This window comes from Scophthalmus maximus, chromosome 18 (assembly GCF_022379125.1).
Source record: "Scophthalmus maximus strain ysfricsl-2021 chromosome 18, ASM2237912v1, whole genome shotgun sequence".
In the NCBI taxonomy this organism is placed as follows: domain Eukaryota; kingdom Metazoa; phylum Chordata; class Actinopteri; order Pleuronectiformes; family Scophthalmidae; genus Scophthalmus; species Scophthalmus maximus.
The window spans coordinates 5,379,055-5,398,130 of NC_061532.1; the positions used below are offsets into that span (position 1 = coordinate 5,379,055).

At 42.3% G+C, this 19,076-nt stretch overlaps 1 protein-coding gene across 1 annotated transcript; it reads right to left on the reverse strand.

The window, feature by feature from the left end:
* Positions 1-443: 443 nt before the first annotated feature.
* On the reverse strand, positions 444-18,125 carry sptlc2b (serine palmitoyltransferase, long chain base subunit 2b). Its single transcript, XM_035618419.2, has 12 exons — positions 17,825-18,125; positions 14,529-14,723; positions 13,978-14,132; positions 13,064-13,212; positions 12,427-12,551; positions 10,837-10,930; positions 9,926-10,031; positions 7,775-7,994; positions 7,044-7,170; positions 4,209-4,344; positions 3,957-4,086; positions 444-2,777 (listed from the first exon to the last, which is right to left on the reverse strand). Exons 1-12 carry the CDS (start codon positions 17,966-17,968, stop codon positions 2,664-2,666), a joined length of 1,695 nt encoding a protein of 564 aa, XP_035474312.1. The 5' UTR covers positions 17,969-18,125; the 3' UTR covers positions 444-2,663.
* Between the last annotated feature and the right edge of the window lie 951 nt (positions 18,126-19,076).

Below are 19,076 nucleotides of genomic sequence, written 5' to 3' on the forward strand. Positions count from 1 at the left end.
TTGTAACTGCAATCCCCCTGCGCAGGTAGACATATGTTTCTCATATTGCATATTATATTGCCAGTATCAGGGGGTGAGGGGGAAAAAAGAGGTATATGTTACTTGTGAGATGTTTGTGAACAACTTTTCTCAAATAAAGTTATGCTTTTCAAAAAAAATCATATTAAAGTCAAATGCCCCACCAATGCAATGTGAATTTATTCCCCATGTGCCGACTATCTAGAGTAATTTTCTTTAAGTTTGTTATCCCATTTTCTAATGTCTAAAAAAGGCCATTGTCTATTACTACTTAGCTATACAAGAATATGAATATATTTAGACTGGTCACCCTGTGATTCCTGTGGAGTCGTCAGTCAAAAAGGATCCGTAAGACGATTCCTGAGCCTTATTACACTGCGACCGCCGTCCGAGTGCTGCAAATAAACACCAGAACCATTTCCAAATCTTGATACTAGGAAAGTGATTTAATCTTTAGAGCAGTTTCCATCAGCATGGTCAACAAACATCATGGCTTCACAAACTCCTCCAAGTGGTTTATCTTCAACCCCAGTATACGACTCCCAAGGGCAAAAAGCGACTAAGCGATAAGCAAGTTTCCAGTGGTGACTGCAGGTCATCTAGCAGGTATTTGTGGTAGCTAGGCTGTGTGTGTGTGTGTGTGTGTGTGTGTGTGTGTGTGTGTGTGTGTGTGTGTGTGTGTGTGTGTGTGTGTGTGTGTGTGTGTGTGTGTGTGTGTGTGTGTGTGTGTGTGTGTGTGTGTGGAGATAAATCTCTCTGGACTTTGAATTCCTCAGTTTCAGTGGGGGAAACCTGGCTGAGAGAAAGTCACCGTTGCTGTTTGCAATTACATTTTTTTTGCCTCCATCGACAGAAATGTGGACATTTAACGTCCTGCAAGGTGCTGCCGACAGCTCCAGAGGAAACTTTGACAACATTGCTGAAAAGTGCAATTCCAGATCATAGTCACGTGTTCCACCTTTTATATATTTATTAAAAGCAAAATGCATCATTGAGTAGTTATTCAAGCCACTTTCTGTTAAAAAAACAAACAAACAACAGTATTGGAATGACTCACACAAAAATGCGACTAACGTTTAAAGGATGTACAGTTGGAGAAACCAAAAACCCTGGGTGTGCTGTGCCCAAATGCCATAAACTCTGAAGTTTAATCACTTTGATGAACAACTGTAGTAATGGTCACATCCAGCTTTCAGACTGGCTACACTGACGCACGCTCCGATTCACACCCATAAAGTGACAAGAGCATAAACACACGCATGAAGTTTGACAGTGGCATGTTTGACATCACACAGACAAGTCGGACGAAACGTTAAAAGCAAAACACACTAGACAATCGAAGCAGGTTGATGTGGAATGTCATTCCAGAAGATGATCAAATTCTGAGAAACGACAAATGATACAAGACGCATAACTTGAACAAATCTTGCACATTTCAGTGGCTACATCATCTGTGCATTTAGAATGCCCGTCAGTAGTGTCGCACTGAAGCTTTAAGACGTGTAAGTAGTCAGTTAAAAATAAACACGGAGCTGCCTTTCCAGGTAATACACACATTTAATCAACAAACGCGAGGCGGCTGAGGGACGACAAATAAATAAAAGCGGTCTGTAAATCAGATAAATGTGGGCACGAAATCGTCATACATACAGATCCCAGTTGCAGCGCGTCATCGTGCTCAGACGTGGGTGTCGACGCTGGAACATGTGAAAAGCACTTGAGTGAAGATGATTTGAACGGAAGGAAAAAAAAAACAATCACGCTTGTAGCTCATTAGCTTATAGCTCATTAGCTTATAGAAATGTTAAAGACTGGGCTCAAGTTTTTTTTTGAGTGCAGGTGTAAACAAGTAAATAAGGCTGAAAAGTATTTCTAGAAAATAAGCGGTAAAAAATATTCCTTAGTCTCGCTCCATGGGAATCTTTCCCCATTGTTTTTTGCTTCTTCTTTTGGAACATTTGCTTTGCATTTGAAGAGAAAAGGTAGAAAATATATCTATACATATATATATCCTTTGGTGAGGGAAAGAACCCAATATCTTATACTCTCTCTTCAAGTAAAAGTGATTAGGAAGAAGCCATCAGATAAATATATGATCAGAACTCCTGTGAAATAATCTGTCTCTCTCTTTGCGGTTTGGGATGCTACCCTAAGGCAGTTTTTACCAACATCAGGATAAATAATATTTACATTTTTTCCCCCTCCCCATTTGAGTGCATCATAGAAATGGCTATGATCAGATGTATTTTCCTCCAAGCGCATGGATAGGAACTAATGGCAAAAATCTGTCCAATTTGCTCTTGGTTGTTTGAAAACGAAACTCTGCATTGTTGTGATTATTGCACAAATAGGATACACATTCAATGTGCACACAGGAATAAAACTTTGACGTTAGACTGACGCAGTAACAATAAGTTAGGACAAACTCTGTAACAACTGACACGGAACGATGTGTGTGATTTTGGTCCTCTGTTAGGGGCTGAAGAAGGTTTTGAAACGGGGCGGACCAGGGTGAAGACTGGTGAGTCCTCGGGAGTCGGATGTGAAGAGATACGGAGACGTGGGGGCGGAGAGACGGGCTCAGAGGAAAACATCAGACCAGAGAAGGCAAAGAAAGGGAGGGGAAGTGGATTTGGGACGAGGGCTCAGTCCTGCAGCAGACTCTCCTCAGACATCCACCCCATAGAGGGAAGCGGCAGCTCGCGTCTCGAGTACTTCAGCTGCAGCAGGTCGCCCACTTCACAGATCGCCTCCAACACCTGGAACAGGAAGGAGGAGGGACACCATTATTTACATCAATCAAAATGACACAGTAAATTTGAAAAATCGGACACCTTTAAAGGGGATTTCTTTTGTAGGTGATAAAGATTATTAACCATTCAATATGAAGGAAAGGGAGCTCACAAAGAAAAAGGTGAACAGGGAGGCTCCTGCCATGAACCACAACTGAACAGAAACTCCTCCACCTCTTTCCACGAGAGACTGTATCAGCATTGCAACACTGCAGGACACCTGGAAACAATTTACCTTCCTCCTGACCTTTTTTCTGATTCCGTGGTTTTGAGAAATAGTGAGGGCAGGCTTTTCCAAAAGAGGAGGGGGGGGGGGCTCCTCGAAGTGCTTTACAAAGACGGGCTGATGCCCTTTAAATGGACTATTACAGACGGTGATGACATACTCCACAGTAAGATGAATGAAGTGTCTCTGGAGAGACAGAGCAGCTCAAATTAAAGTCGCTGTCTGAGCCGCACTGTAATACTTCGAGACAGCTTGGCCTTCCACGTTCCTTCATAATAAAGGACATATTGGGGACCTTTATTATTCAGCACACACTCACGCATGCACGCACACGCGAGCATAGAGAAAAGACTACTGAATGCTTAGATCCACCATCACTCATTGGTCCAAACAAACTCTCTTGTCATGCTAGGATAGAATTAACTCTTCAACAATAAACTAGATTGTGTGGTGAGGAAGACCACGATCATATGCGTCTTCCTCCTCATTTCTTAGAGACCAGATTGTCAAAGAGATCTTTTCTTTAGAGACCGTTTCTGTGAAAACATTCATTTAAAAAGGTAACAAACAATTCAATTTTATTTTCAGGGTTGTTTCCATGCCTATAAAAGTTGTTCTGTTCCTGCTGCAAGTGGAAACTATCCACATCGGTTTAAAGAGGGTGCCCTTTGCCAAGACATCTGAGAAAGACTTCTGTTTATCCAAAGTGAAATGAAAAAGGTGAGGAAATGCAAAGGGGCAGCTGCTTATGTCACCTGTCATCAGTGACAATAATCAAATTTTTTTTTTATCTATATGGTCGATTTTTGCAGCCTATATTTAACGAAATTGGTCTGTTAACCTTTGTTTTGACCTTTGTGCAACACTTCAAATACATTTGGATAATTAATTTGGTGTTTCACACTTGGCGGAAGACTTACTATGTCAAGTATCTCTCTGGTGTGAGCAGCTGAAACGCAGAAACGTGCCCTCGACTCGATGATGGGCGTCGCCGGGAAGCCGACTCCTACGATGCCGATGTTCCTCTTCAACATCTCCCGACCGAAGGCCCTGAGGAGCAATAGCGACATAAGACACAGTGAGATCGCTTGGAAGATTAGCTGCCATGATTATCTTTGACGTCAATAAGCATTGAATATATGCAAAATAACACGAGGTGGTGAACGGCGTACCCGATTTTGGCAGGCATGTATAGCATCATTGGTACGACGGGCGAGTCGTCGTTGCCGTAGATGATGACGCCCATGTCGCGGAGTTTCTTGCGGAAGTAGGTGGTGTTCTGTGACAGCTGCCTGAGGCGATCAGCACCTGGAACAGACACAGAGAGACAGTCAGGCAGAGGTCACAACACAGACATTAGCTTGTTGGTGAGCTCACTGTTACTCACAGCCAGCCTGGATTAAAGGTTTGTTTTTTACTCCATGAATGAACACTGCAGGACATTTACTGATGAGGAAATCCTGTCATCTGATTCAATCATAGTACTTTTTTTTTTTAAAACACGTGTTTTCACTTAATGTATCTGTGTCTATGTGTGCACATATAGACTGCTCTTGGTTAACATGTTTCACTATTTGTTTTGCTGCAGCCAACATACACTTTTATGATTATGACTATAAGGATATGAAGTTCGGTGTCCTCACAGGCAACCTGTGCCGAGGTCCAAACAGCCAGAGTGAAAACACGTGGGAGCGCCTGCGGATCCATTAAACTGCACCACTATTTTTGTACTTGCAAGCTTCATAAAATTTAATCATCAGCTCTTGTTCGGAGGCCAAGTGAAGGAAACAACGCGCACTTTGGTAAAATTTTCCATCATTGATGATTTCTGCATTCCTCCGTTTGCTTTGCTTTTTAAATTGCCGAACGTGAACATGGATGTGTGACATCGCGAGCCCGAGTGAGTTAGTTCACCGAAACTGATCCAAGGTGGAGTAAGACGTCAGTTCCAGTAACAAGACCATGTCAGCAAAAAAAGACAAAAAACGTGCCAGACTCTCCAGTAAATGCTACGCCGTCTGTCATGTTATACGCATATTGTGAGACAGCGCTTCACCACTTGCCTTTTTTAAAACAACCAGGATTCTTAAAGTTTGAGGTCAAGGGGCTGAAACTACACAGGCGCCCATCCTCACGTGTCAGTCCATCACACACTGGATCCTCGGGCCGAGCCTCCTCAGACAGCTCCATCACCAAACAAACAACCATCCTACACAAAGCGCCAACAGCAACACACATCTGCCTGGCTGTGCTGAATAACAGAGAAGAATCCATCACAGCTTCAAAGAGAGCGCCGGAGACACAACAAAGTCTGACATTATATTTATCCAGACACCCCCCCTCCTACAGACAAGGAATCCAAAGCTATTCTCGGTACTGAGTGATCAGTTGGCAGAAACCTGTAGCGCAAGGTATTCTGACATTTTGCTTTTCCAAACACTTTGCCCGGTCCTGTACCCTTATGGCCCATCCGCATATCTGAGTGATGTGAGCTTCAAACAAGGACATGTCCGTTTCGATGCAGGCCGGTGCCAGGAACCACGAGCAGCAACTCGAATGCAGCAACAAACCGTTAGCAGGCAGCTCGGCTGTCACTTTGGCTTCACGTCAGTGTCTGCGCCTTCAAAGGCTTGGATTTCAAACAGTGACAGGGCTGCAACCAATCACACGGCCATTGTTAGTCTTCCGCAAGGAAAACATGTCAAGCTGGGATCTGTTGCAAGGTCAGTCGGTCTGGCCTCCTCCTCCTCTCAGAAATGGTTTGGGGAGAGAGTTGACGTTATTGTGGAGGGGCTGAACTAAAAAGGAAACCCCAGGTGTTTATTCCTTCTCTAATGACTGAAGGCCGGGGGGGGGTCAAGGTAATCTGATCCTACATTAGCATTTTCAGGGAATCAATCAAGCCCCCTGTAAAAGAGGTACCGCCCTGGGAAGAAAAACAAGCCCTGGTGATGTGTTTGTGTTTGTAGGATATATACGTCCATAGATTTAGTTCTGCACAGATTCTCTGGCCCTCAGCACCACGCTGCTTTGTGCCCTGTGTGAAGGTAAAGAAGAACAGAGAAGCAAGGAAAGGCACATCTGAAAGCCATAAAAGGAAATGATAGAGGAGTCAATTCAAGAACCGTCCACCTACATGGCATTTCCTAAAAACACACAGTGAATGATGAAACAAGGAAGAGACTGCTGTGGAGAACAGAGACACAAATATGGAAAACCCACACTCAAGAAATTCAACTATAATGCAATAAATTCTTCTAGTCTTCAAAATCTGAAGTGAAGATCTCTATATATTATAAAAGTAATACAGTAACTTAGAGAGAATATCCACCGTAAGTGCAGCCATCTTGAAAAATATGATCACGTGACATTCTACAACAGGAAGTGACTATTGATGATGAACTTTGTGTCACTTTACATTCTAAACCATGAGGGATCAAAATCATATCTAGAATGTCATTACACAGGTTATACAGTCTGATAAGACTGTGTAAAATACCAATATTTACTGGTAAAGTATTACCAGTTTGCCACTGATAGTGGCCTTAATCACTTGGCTGCTGGGTATAAGATATATTGAAGGTGAACAGGAACACAGTACGAAGGGGTCAAAGTGCAAATGCTGGGAGTTGACAGATAGAGAATGCCACAGCAACTAATGCGTGACACATTCAGATAACAGGTCTATACTGCCACCTTGTGGTCGCGTCTAACAACAGTTAAGTTCTCAAGTGACAGAAATCTCAGGTCTTAATCTTTCATACCTGATGCAACAGGAAAATTTAAAATTTGAATCAAAAACACACAAGGAAGAAGCCTCACCAAGAGGAAGCTCTTCAGTCCAACAATCACAACACAGTGTGAGCTTTGATTTGGCATGACGCTATTCAAAACATCACATTTACATGTCTCTGGTATATTCTGTGGAGAACGCAAATCTAATTGTCTCTTCAAATCGTAGCCACTGCAAAATATCAGTGTTGGTGTCATTGTCTGGCGCCTAGTACCTAGTGTGGTCCCGTCCTCGCCCATGATGATCTTCATAGAAGTGATTATTTGCTGGGCCACGGGAGGGGACATGGAGGTGGCATACAGCGCACTGTGGGAGTGGCACCGCAGGTAGTCGATCAGCTCCTGACAGAGAAAGGACATCGTTGGTGAGTTAGGACAGCAACACGGTACATTTTTATCTGCAAAGTCATTGAGGCTACTTATTTGTGATGGTGAGGATTTTTTTTAATGTAGCTCTTCAGAATTAGACAATAGATAAGATAATTTAAAAAAATACTCACATTACCTCATTATTTTAAAACGCAGGAGATAATATAAGTAATATCAGTTATGTACATAAGCAGCTTAATTTCTGTTTTTGAAGTGCTGCATAAGATGTAGTTGTATCTTGTGTTTCTTCTTCATCCTAGGCAAACTGAAGCAGCACATTATTACAGACTTGTCTGCATTTCCACTCTGACTGAAAATGAGAGCTCAAACTGAATCAAATCCTTTTCAGAAAAACAGGAAGCAAAATTCCCAATTGCTGGTAAACGATGTTGACCAACACCAAAACTGAATGACACAGAATGTGTTGAGTTTCAGCAGACTATGGGATTGCTCAAGTCTGTAAAGAAGTTCAGTAAGAGCTCCAGCTACGAATTCCAGATTCCAATTCCAGAGAAGGCTTCATGTTCCATTGACTTCAAAGCCCTTAAAAAAAATACCTGCGCAAGAGTTCACCCACCTTATTGCCTCCGATGTATCCACCGGCTGCACCGAAGCTCTTTGTGAATGTTCCCATCATGATGTCCACGTCTTTGGGATCCAGGCCAAAGTAGTCCACCACTCCTTTACCGTTGGGACCCAGGGCCCCGATACTGTGGGCCTCATCCAGGTACAGATAGGCCTTGTAGCGCTTCTTCAGAGCAATGACCTCTGGCAGACGCACTATGGACCCCTCCATACTTCAAGATTAAAAAAAAAAGTATTTAAAAAAGTATACAAATTTTGCACAAGTCATTGTGTTAGGTGCAGTGTAAGTATTCAACCCCCTTATTTTTTGCAAATGTAATTAAATAAATAAAAATATCTCATTCACAAAAGTATTCAGAAGATTTGCAGTGATAATCTAAATTGTGGTGCAGCCTTTTGCTTTATTTATCCTTGAGATGTGAACCTTAAGAGTGAATGATTGTCGACTGAAAAGCAAACGGTCTATCAATTTATAATTAAATCAACAACAAAATAAAAAGGTGTCAAAAAGTGACAGGGTGTGGATCCTTTCTGGAGCCACTGTACTAAAATTAGTGTTTGAATGTGACCTTCCCTTTCTGTCTAGAATAAACTCATCTAGACTAAATTATAACCACAATCTAGCCCTAAAATTAGAAAGCTGCAGTCAAACTAAGAGGGCATGTTTGCAGTTGACCCTCTAGAGAACTGCTCAGCAGTATATGTGTGGGTGTTAATGTGCCCAAGCACAGAGTATTTTAGCAGCTGTAGCAGTTGCTTCAAAAGTCCCAGTGGAAATGAAAGTCCATTAACATGGCATTAGTAAAGGGCATTGATTATGTCAGACAGTTTCACAGAGAACTGTATTGATCAACAGGATTGATTGCCTTTATAGTAGGTACACTGCAGAAAAAAAGGAATACATTATCCTGAGGGGAAACAGTGGCATCATGGAGGGATCATAGGAAAGAGACTGTAACATGGAGTATTGGTGTTTTGTGAAAATGTCTTTGTATGTTTTTAGGCAGCAAATGAGTGTCACGTCAAAAACAATTAACGCAGAGATTTGTTCTTACACTAAACTCTAATTTGCTGAATTATTGCTCCACTTAAAAGAGTCCCACAGTGTTTTACTGCTGCTTCAGTGAAGACAAGACCATGTTCATGTCATAAAAAAGCCTTTGATCCCATGGGGGGCTTAGCAAATCAACAGATTTATACTGAGACAGCATGCCGGTTTAAACAAGTAGCAAGTCTACTACTTGTATGAATCATGGGGAAATAATATGCACAACTATTTTCTCAAATGCTCAAAAAGTGACACTGAACTGCTAGTCAAGCTAAATAAAGAGTGGAAAAATGCTCCACCGTTGCGTTTCCGTCTAAAGGGTTAATAACGCAAAAGTGTGCTCTGATCTGCTCACACTGGCTCTTGTCGCGTACGCGTTTACGTCACATCCATGTGCAGTACAGGCAAACAACAACAAACATACTGGATTATTTCCATCAGTCGGACATTCAAGTTGCCCTAGCTGCTCTGATATCTATCTATGTCATTTCAGCAGTTAAGCCGAATAATCACAGATAATATAACAGAACAGAGAAGGCGCACTCATTACCTAGGGCAATTGCTTGATGCACCATTTCGGCAGAGGCAAACCAGACAGCTTTGGACAAGACCCGGGAGAACCAGTCGATGGTGGGAGAATTTTTTTTCTTTTTTTTGACTGTAGGCTATTTCGCGCTACTAGGGAGAGAAGTAGAAGGAAGCTTCAACGCATGCGCGCGCTCTTGGTGGTGTTGTGTGGCAGTGCTTCACAGTACCACCTAGCCACCTGGCGTGCATACTACATTGAATTTCACACACTTTTGCGTCACCGTGTGCACGCAGATTTCCCCCAAAAGATGCTCGTCTAAACGTGGAATAAAAAGTGGGAACCCAACGCCACTTTTTCGTTTTGTGTTCAGATCGTTGTCGTGTAAATCCAGCATTAGTGTGACAGCTGTGGCATAAAGATATTGACAGTGAAATAAAAAAGGCAGAAATAAAACTTAATTAGCTAAATTAGCTTAGATTTTATGGTACTGAATTATCTCGCTCGGGCAATTAAAGACTGTAGGTTTGTGTGTGTAAGTATGAGCCAAGGACAAAAATGATTTATACCTGTATATGCCCTCCACAACGATGAGGATTTTCTTCCAGGGCCGGTGGGTTCTTGGCTGCCCGTGTACGATGGCGTCTCTCAGCAGCTTCTCCAGGCTTTGCATGTCTGCAATGCAAAGGAGTCTCTATCTGAATAAAACACACTCTTTCACACAGGTTTTAAATCACTCATAAAATGATTGATAATACATCTCAATAAAAATTAAAATGTTATTCCCCTGAAGTAATCTTATGAATAAAAATTAATAGCTTTTGTAAATTAATGGAGGAGTGTAAATATTTCAGGATTGCAACCCTTTGAAGCATTGAGTGTTTCCCCTGCAATCAGCCTGCTTCCTGGTTGCTGACAGTTACCTTGGATATGACCAGATCTGTGGTGACTATATGTATACCAGTGTGAGTGTGTGTGTTTGTTCTGAACCAAGAAAAAAAAAGTTACGATATCACACCACAACCACTACTGTGTGCTTCGATAAAGTAAATGAGAGAAAGACAAAGCTGCAGTGAATTAACGTACAACTGAAGAAGTAAAGTAAGCGAACAACTTTAGTAAAGACAATTTGCATTGAGTGAGGCAACTTGCTGAAACACACACACACACACACACACACACACACACACACACACACACACACACACACACACACACACACACACACACACACACACACACACACACACACACACACACACACACACACACACACACACACACACACACACACACACATATTTACTTTCCTTCTGAGTAAAGCAGATTACAGCTAATGACTGTCTCATAGTGTTCAGAGATCCATTGCAGCCACTTTAAGCATCCACGTCTATGTCCCTGCATGCTGCTGGGTGTGCTCCAAGTCACAGCTCTATCTAAATGGTCTTGTGAAAGGTGCCGGTTGTTGGTGGTCACTCACTGTTGTGTTTGAAAACCCGAATTGTGGAGCCAGACAGACGGGCTCCCAGCACCAGCGATGCATGATTCAGCTCGTCGCTCAGGATAAGACAGCCCTACAAGGAGACGAAAAAATGATAGAAATTATATATATATATTTAAGTTATGTTCAAAGTGTGAAATGTCTTTATGTTTTTGGACTGGTAATAACATTTCGACATTCCCCAATTAGTCAAAGTCAAACAATATTCCCTCTTAGGAGCTTTGCTTGCAACATCTTAATGCACCAGGAGTAAACACACCGGAGCTTTTAGTGTTGAGCAATGAATTTGGTTTTAGGCCAGATTGAAATGAAGTCTCTGGAATATATATTCAGCACAGCCAATAACCGAGGCTTGATCAGGTAAAAATGCTCATTGGGGCAAATACTGATGTTTATTTTCATTATCAATTAATCTGTTGATTATTTTATCAATTAATCGATTAGATGTTTGGTCAATAAAATGGTGAAAAATGGCGATCATGTTTTCCCAAACCTCAAGATGATGTTTTGTTTTGTACACACACCAAAGATATTTAGCTCACCGTCATAGAGGAGCAAAGGAACCAGAATATAATCACATTTAAGAAGCTGAAATCAGAGAATTGTGACTTTTTTCCCATAAAATACTTGAACCAATTACTCGATTATCAAAATAGTTGGCCATGAATTTATTAGTCGATCACTAATCGATTAATTGGTTAACTGTTGCAGCTCTAACGCTCATTATTCATTTTAATACATTCAGAATGAATGGTCCCAAAATTATACATGTGATTAATTTTAGTTGATTTTTAGTATATAATTAAAAGTTTTAATAACCTGCTAAAGACACACAAGCTTAACATTTTTAACAGCTTTGCTTACAAACCATCTTCTGATGCATATCCGAATGACTGGACCAAAAGCAAGCAGATATAAAAATATAATTTTTTTCTTCGTTATATCATGAGTGAGTCACATTCACATGGGTCACATCGCTTCCTCTTGTCAATGAATAAATGAGCTTGTTACACAACACACACTATGACATAAGGATGTGAGTTAGCAGAAAAGTGACGGACATCGCTAAGAACTACTGAAATCTGCCTCAGTAGTTTACTGTCTCGCTGTAAATTTCTCTCCTTCATTGACTTTCTCTGCTTTTTCACTCACGTCCCTGTCAGGAAATGTGTAATTGGAACCACTAGGTACAAACGCCCGTTAGCTCAGATTCCTACTTCCTGTTCAAGCAGCATTGGCAACGGAAGAGAAGTGCATGTGAGGACGCAAGTACCGGTATGTGAGATTTGTTGGGGTTAGAACAACAGCGAGTGGGACGGGCCAGATATCAGCCTCCGACCTCTTGCACCCAGAATGTTTTGAAAGCTTCGGGCGGAAACGCGCGTGTTGTGGAACAGTCTGAACTCTTCGAGCTTGGCCGTACATTTGAAAATGCAGCTTGTTTTCACTTTACACAGGAAAGTGGGGTTTTTCCTGAACATGACTTAATAGGGCCACGATGGCAACAAAGATAATTAAATTATCAAATCCAAGGGACCAAAAAAACAGGAAGTGAATGGCATTCCATACCTTCCCGGTGAGAGCAGGAATGTTCATGGAGTTGGTGGCAAAGCCCATGCCAAAAGACATGGACGACTCAACTCCCAGGAATCTGGCGACCAACTGCTCCAGCTCATCGTGAATGTCCAGGTTCCCTGGAAACAGCATCGGCTCAGTTTAACAACAACGCCCCATTAGTGTACTGTAACTCGCTGAGTTGTCTTAGCATAGAAATGTTTAAGTCACACTTTTTCAAACCAATAATATATTGGATTTATAAAGCGCTTTTCAAGTACCCAAAGCACTCATACGCTTTAGGTGCTTGAAAAGCTTTCACGTGAGGCCAGTCCACTTTTCTTTGAATACACAGCTAACCACAGTTTTTATGTTGTACAGATAAAATCATTAAATGTGCTTATCAGCTGCTGCAAACTGAAAAGGAGCATTCACACTCTTATTACAATTCATACTCACTCTATTAGTCTTCAAACCCACTTGAGCCTTTATTGTGAAAGGGCAACAAAGAAAAGTGGTAGTGGCTGTTTAAGTACCAGCTTAGGTTTTTTTTGTTTTTTTAGGAAGTCCACTTGATTCATCAGAGTTTCATTTATGATGAAAGGAGTCTGCTTAGAAACCGAATCTTAGGCTCAAAAGATTTGACCCTTACCCATCTCACAGCGAGCGCTGCCCACTCCAACTCCATACTTTTGCGTTGTGTCGATAGCAGCGTCGGCACAGGCGCCAACATTCTCGGCAAAGCCGAGGTAATTGTATGAGCCCATGTTGATGACGTCCTTCAGCACTTTGCCCGTGCGCCTGAAAGAGACAGCGAGACAGAGAAATTATAACCTGACTTTTTCTTTAATAGAAACAGTTCATCACTCTGACCTTGTGTGCACTGGTTGCTTAGCAATAATGTCAATGCTCAGTGTTGTTCTTTAGCTGCCGCAGTTATCATGCACTGTGATAATAATAATAGTTCATGTGCATATTATTATATCACACCAGTGAGATAAATGGGAAACATGACACAACCTTCACTTCTCAGGGATGTTTGTCTGCCGAGATATGAATGCAATCTCTCGATTAGTTTCAACTATTTAGAGGCTACATTTATTAGCCCTGCTTACACTCAGTGATATACATATATATGTGTGTGTGTATATTACTGCATATTTGCATCTGAAATACCAAAGAACTCAAGAAGTTCTTTTACATAGTGTCAGAGTTAAGGTGTCCTCAATTTCCCTAGTGTTCATTTGAGGTAATGAGACTACACTAAATCAATGTGTCATTCTTTTTGCTTTGGAGATTTAATTCTACCAATACTAAATTTTAGCCATACCGCCACTGTCATTTATAGAGGACCGCGTGTTTCAGGGCGTTTTGCTTTAGTGGATTGTGCTTCGACATATCAATCTGAATCATGGCTGAAGTCATTGCTGTTATCAGACACACAAGGTCGATGAGTTTACTGTTTAACTGAGGATTACAAAGCACCTGTGGGGAAGCAACAAACCTTCACAGGTGACACCTTGACACAGAAAAACACACACTCACAACCAAAACACAGCAACTTACTCAAAGGTCCAGTTGTAGTCGTGGGTAACTCTCTCCACCAGGTCCATCTTGGCACCGGGGACGCTGCAGAGGGGTCTGTTCCAGTTGTCTCGGATCCTCATGTATAAATTCCTGGTGTAAAAATTCTCAAAGTCCTGATAGAGCGGGACAAAATCCTGCAGAGGAAATTAGAAAGATGGTGAGATGATAGTTCATTTATTATGAAAGGGAAAACAAGTCAGAGATACCTGGGCCAAAAAACTACCATGTGATAATTACAGACACTAAATGTTAGAATAAGAGCATTCAAAGAATGGCAAAGTGTTTTTTTATGTTTTTAATGTCATGTTCTAGCAGGTGAACCTTTTTTTCAAAAAATATGTGGCAGGACTAAGGAATAATTAACAGTTTTAACAGAAACTTAGATCAGTAATTGGAATGACTGGTCTGACTGAGGTGATGGCTTTAATGTCTCTGTCACTGAATTGGCCTGGAATGGCTTGGCATCCATTTTGTTGTTATGAAATCAGCCTATGTATTCAAAAGGATTATGATGTAAATATTGTATTTACCTTCTGCTCATCTCTCTCCCGGGCCACGTTGCACTTCTCTATGTTCCAGTGGCGGAGGAAGTCTCGGAGGTAGCCGAAGATAGTGAGGACGCCGTAGCCCATGTAGGTGAGCACGGCCACCAGAAGAGGAGTCTCCTCGTATGACTCCACGTAGGGCTTCTTGTACAGGCTGGAGTTGTGTGTGACATTTCGGTTCTGCGGGAGAATCGTTTAGAAGAAATTGTCTTTACGTGAATTAAATCAGAGTAAAACCAAACAAACCAATTCTGACAATCCAAGGAATATTTTCAGGATTATAAATGTTACCAAACTCAGACATTCCGACAACTAGTAGTTTCTCCTCTAAAAAGGTAATGGTTTATCTTCGCTTCAGGTCGGTTTACTCATTAAATCTGCCACGAGGCAGCCCTGTGATAAATAGCAGACCCATGCAATCCAGTAAAAGCTGCGCACACACTCGGTGACAGCCAAGCTGATTTGTTTAGTTTTCCTTGGAAAGAGTTAGAAACCGAATAAAGGCTCCGTGAACACATTCATTAATGGGGACATTACCACGCCCGGGCCCCCGTGGACCAGTGAGGAGTCAAATTAACATCAACCCAGGGTTCTAATTCCTTGAGTTTTATGAAAAGCAATATTGATCCTGAATTATGGGCCCATATATGAACATGGTCACGTGCTGCTGGAGTGCTACAATAAAAGAAACACTGGGGTCACTTTAAGTCTGACTGTTGCCAGTCGGTCTACAAAACCCACACTGAACAAATGAGGGGGGGGGGGGGGGGGGGGGGGTCACTCATTACAGGCTCTCTGCAGCTTAGCAACCGTACCTCATGTGACCAGTCATGCTTCTCCAAGAAATACCTCTGAGCCCGGGAACAGGAGAGCAATGCAGTGTGTGTGTGTGTGTGTGTGTGTGTGTGTGTGTGTGTGTGTGTGTGTGTGTGTGTGTTTAAAGCCAGTCAAACAGGTCCCTCTCACAAGTTCAGTAAGTCCCAATATGAATATCTATGAGTCTTAAACCCCAGTATATATTGTTTTTTCTCAAAAATAACCCCAACACATTCACGTCCAGGTCCTCCACTCAGAAAATGTTGCCTACTGATGCCAACCGCAGCAGCTAAATCCAATTTTCCTGACGGCATGTTTGCTTAATATTTTATACGTGTGGACAAACAGGAGACGGAGGAGGGGGAACGCCTGTGCCATTCCCTTTACAGCTGGAAAGCACAGCCACTATCCCCAGAAGAGAATGCGACCAGCACACTCTGGATACCTGCTCATTCACGTACTAGCTCTGCCGCTGAAGAGGTGATGATCATGTTACATTGTATACACAATAATAACAGCTTGCAAACGGTGTGAGAGCGTCAGTCCTCTCCCTGCTAATAATTATGTATTCAACACACGGCAAATTTTTACCAAGCAATTATTGACAACACCATCCAAACTGACAGCTGTTAGTGAGAACATGTATGCCTTCCTGTTCATAAAAATCCATTTACCTACATGCTCCATATGGGGATTATGGATAATCCCTATATGGAAGGATATTTGATATGGATAACATCAAGTTTTCAGCTGAGCAAGAAAATTGTTCTGTAACTCACAAAGTCCCGTTGTGACTAAGAAAAACTTAAAGAGGCAGTATTTTAATACACTACACCTTTTGTAAAAAGAAAAGAAATAAGCTTTGTCCAAAATCGCATCCTGCCCTCTCTGTCGAGAGACCGAGCATCTCCGCAACCTGTTTACTGCTGCAAATACACTCGAATGCATTTAAAAATGGTCATATATATACAGTTGCCTTATCAATGACCAGCAGAGCTCATATCACAACTGGATGACGTGATGCCACCTTGTTAATGTCAATAACAGTAGTTGTAAGCGCTCCTAATGTTTGCACATTGGTACACACTGAGTGTGCACAATACTATTGATGTCAGCACAACAACCGGGTCCGGTTCATCTGAGCGAATGTTAAATTTAGTATCAGGGGGATTTGATGAGTCAGTGTTTAACTTGTCTTCACTGCTTGCAGGGTGAGAGGGAAGATATAACTTGCACAAGGATCTAATTGGTCCGACAGCCAAACGCGTCTGGACATAACTGTATGAAGGCAGCATATGCGGAAGTCAACAGCCTTACAGCTGACCGGTGGAATGGGATGTCCTCCAACACAAGGGCCTGAGAGTCACTTTCACAACACACAAACACACACACACACACACACACACACACAGCTAATGTGTGTTGTTTTAGATTCCTCGTCTGCGTTGAACCCAAGCGACTTGAGAAAAACAAAAGGCAAGTGTGTGCGTATGCCCCGCAACCGACCACCACACACACACACACACACACACACACACACACACACACACACACATACACACACACACACACACACACACACACAAAGAAGTGTGCTTTTCATTCAGCGCCAGGAGGGACCACACCCTTTTCGTAGCCTCAAGACATTCCTCTCCCGCTGAAGGGTCATGTGGAAGCAGGCATGTCCTATTCTCTCATCTCTCTCACTCAAACACACACACACACACACACACACACACACACACACACACAAGACAGACACAAGACAGACAGCTTCTCTGGTAACAACACAACAGGGGCCCTGCTCCTCTTCATACTAGAGTCTGTGTAAACAGAAACCAGTCTAACCTCACCTATTCTCTCTCTCTCTCTCTCTCACTCACACACACACACACACACACACACACACACACACACACACACAACATGGTGTCAGGTTACAAAAACCCCACTACAATCCTCCCCGATCAGGTGGCATCGTGCCACTGAACAAGACGCTGCTTACAAGCTAACATTCGCGTTTAGAAATCACGTAGGCACCGACAGGAAGTAGCTATAAAGTCACATGATTAGAAAAACTCGGTTTTTTTTGTTTTTTTTAAATGTTGTAGTTAGCAACCGTTAGCTCGAAACGCGTCGCACGGGGACAAACCGCCCGTCTAGACATCGGCTGTTGTATTAGCTAAACAAGACAAGCTAATTCTATTCATGGTGCACGGATTACATGAGTGATGACGTCAGGGTGTCGTCATAGGGCCGGAGCTCACACTTCCTCCTAACGAAACCTAAAGTCAATACTTTACGTCTGCGGTATGTTAATGGCAGGGGGATAAAAAAATAATAATAATGATAATTTAAAAAAAGAAATGCCCTAATTCAAACGAGTTAACTACACACGGAACCGAACACGGCGTCGCTTGTTTACAGCCCTCCCCCGCCGAAGCGCTTGACGGTTGGGGCCTCACCTTGTCCCGGGGGCGGCGGTACTTCTGCGGCTGTTGGAACAGGCAGTGGCTCTTCACGAAGCCATTTTTGCTCGGTCTCTTGCCGTTCGAGGCGCGGTGGCAGGGGTCGCCGTTGAACGGCTTGCTCGCGGAGCCCTCCGTCATGTTCGTCGGCCCGAACTTGCGACTGGGAAATTTCACAACTTGCGCGACGCCGGCCGTGCAGTCATGTATGAAGCTGGTGGAAGAAGACGGATCGAACGCCCACTCTCCTCACTGTGGCAAGCACGAGTTTGCCGGAAATCCCCGCCCCCCGGGCGTCCTCATTGGCCAACGCCGGTTACTCCTGTGCAAAGATCGTCTATGCGCACAACAACTCGCAGCCCCGACCAGATTTGTAGATGACATTGAGGACACACATCGTTTCTTAATGTTTATATTGACATCTCACGGTGGAATATTAGGGTTTATTTTAAGACACTGGGTGACACTAAATCGCAAACCAATACATCACTGCTATTTTATTGTATACATTTTTTTGTGTATTTGTCATCAGTCTGTCTAGATGTGTTAACTTGTGGGCCAATACATGCACAATGGATTCAGTAATCCTCCACGAGTTTGTAGACCATTTTGAAATTTGCAGATCTTTAATCAAATAATATAACTACTACACACGAGCTGCTATGCCAAAATAACATCATATTATGAAATATTTCACCAGACATTGATGTGAAATATAGTATTTCCCTTTGGGTGCATCTGCTTAAAGCGTTTTTTTCTACTTTTATGTAACATTAAAAACCCATTATTGGGCATAAATCTGAGCACGTTGAAATGAAGCAACTTTTTCCGTTACATTAAACAATAACATAATGAGTCCACAGAGGCCTATACTCATCTTACCGGATTAAATCACCATGGTAACTTATGCTGAACTTAACCTGCTCCGATCAAAGTCAGCCATCATTCCGACTACTGACCAATGTGATCACTGGAAAACCCGCGGGTCATCATTCTACAGGATCCTGACTGGTACAAAAGAGTTGTAAGAGTAACGTGACAAATAATAAAGCGCAGCAGATATTGTGTAGAACAGAAAAAAGGGAAATATGCAAGACATAATTATTGTATACTTAATCATTTGAATAGTGAAGGAACCAGTGTTATGACATTCACGACTGATTCTATTCTATTGAGCTGCTCTTTAGGAAGAACAAAGGCGTCCGAATCGTGTTGCGCTTGGGAGCCGTTCATTTTATTTGTCTTTTCA

Bases quoted from the DNA above. Each gene is read 5' to 3' on its own strand.
- sptlc2b (XM_035618419.2), bottom strand. From the start codon at position 17,968: ATGACGGAGGGCTCCGCGAGCAAGCCGTTCAACGGCGACCCCTGCCAC. The intron at 12,552-13,063 runs GTAAGGGTCAAA...TGCTGTTTCCAG, and splicing joins CAGCGCTCGCTGTGAGATGG to GGAACCTGGACATTCACGAT. The intron at 10,931-12,426 runs GTATGGAATGCC...GTCTCCTTGTAG, and splicing joins TTCCTGCTCTCACCGGGAAG to GGCTGTCTTATCCTGAGCGA.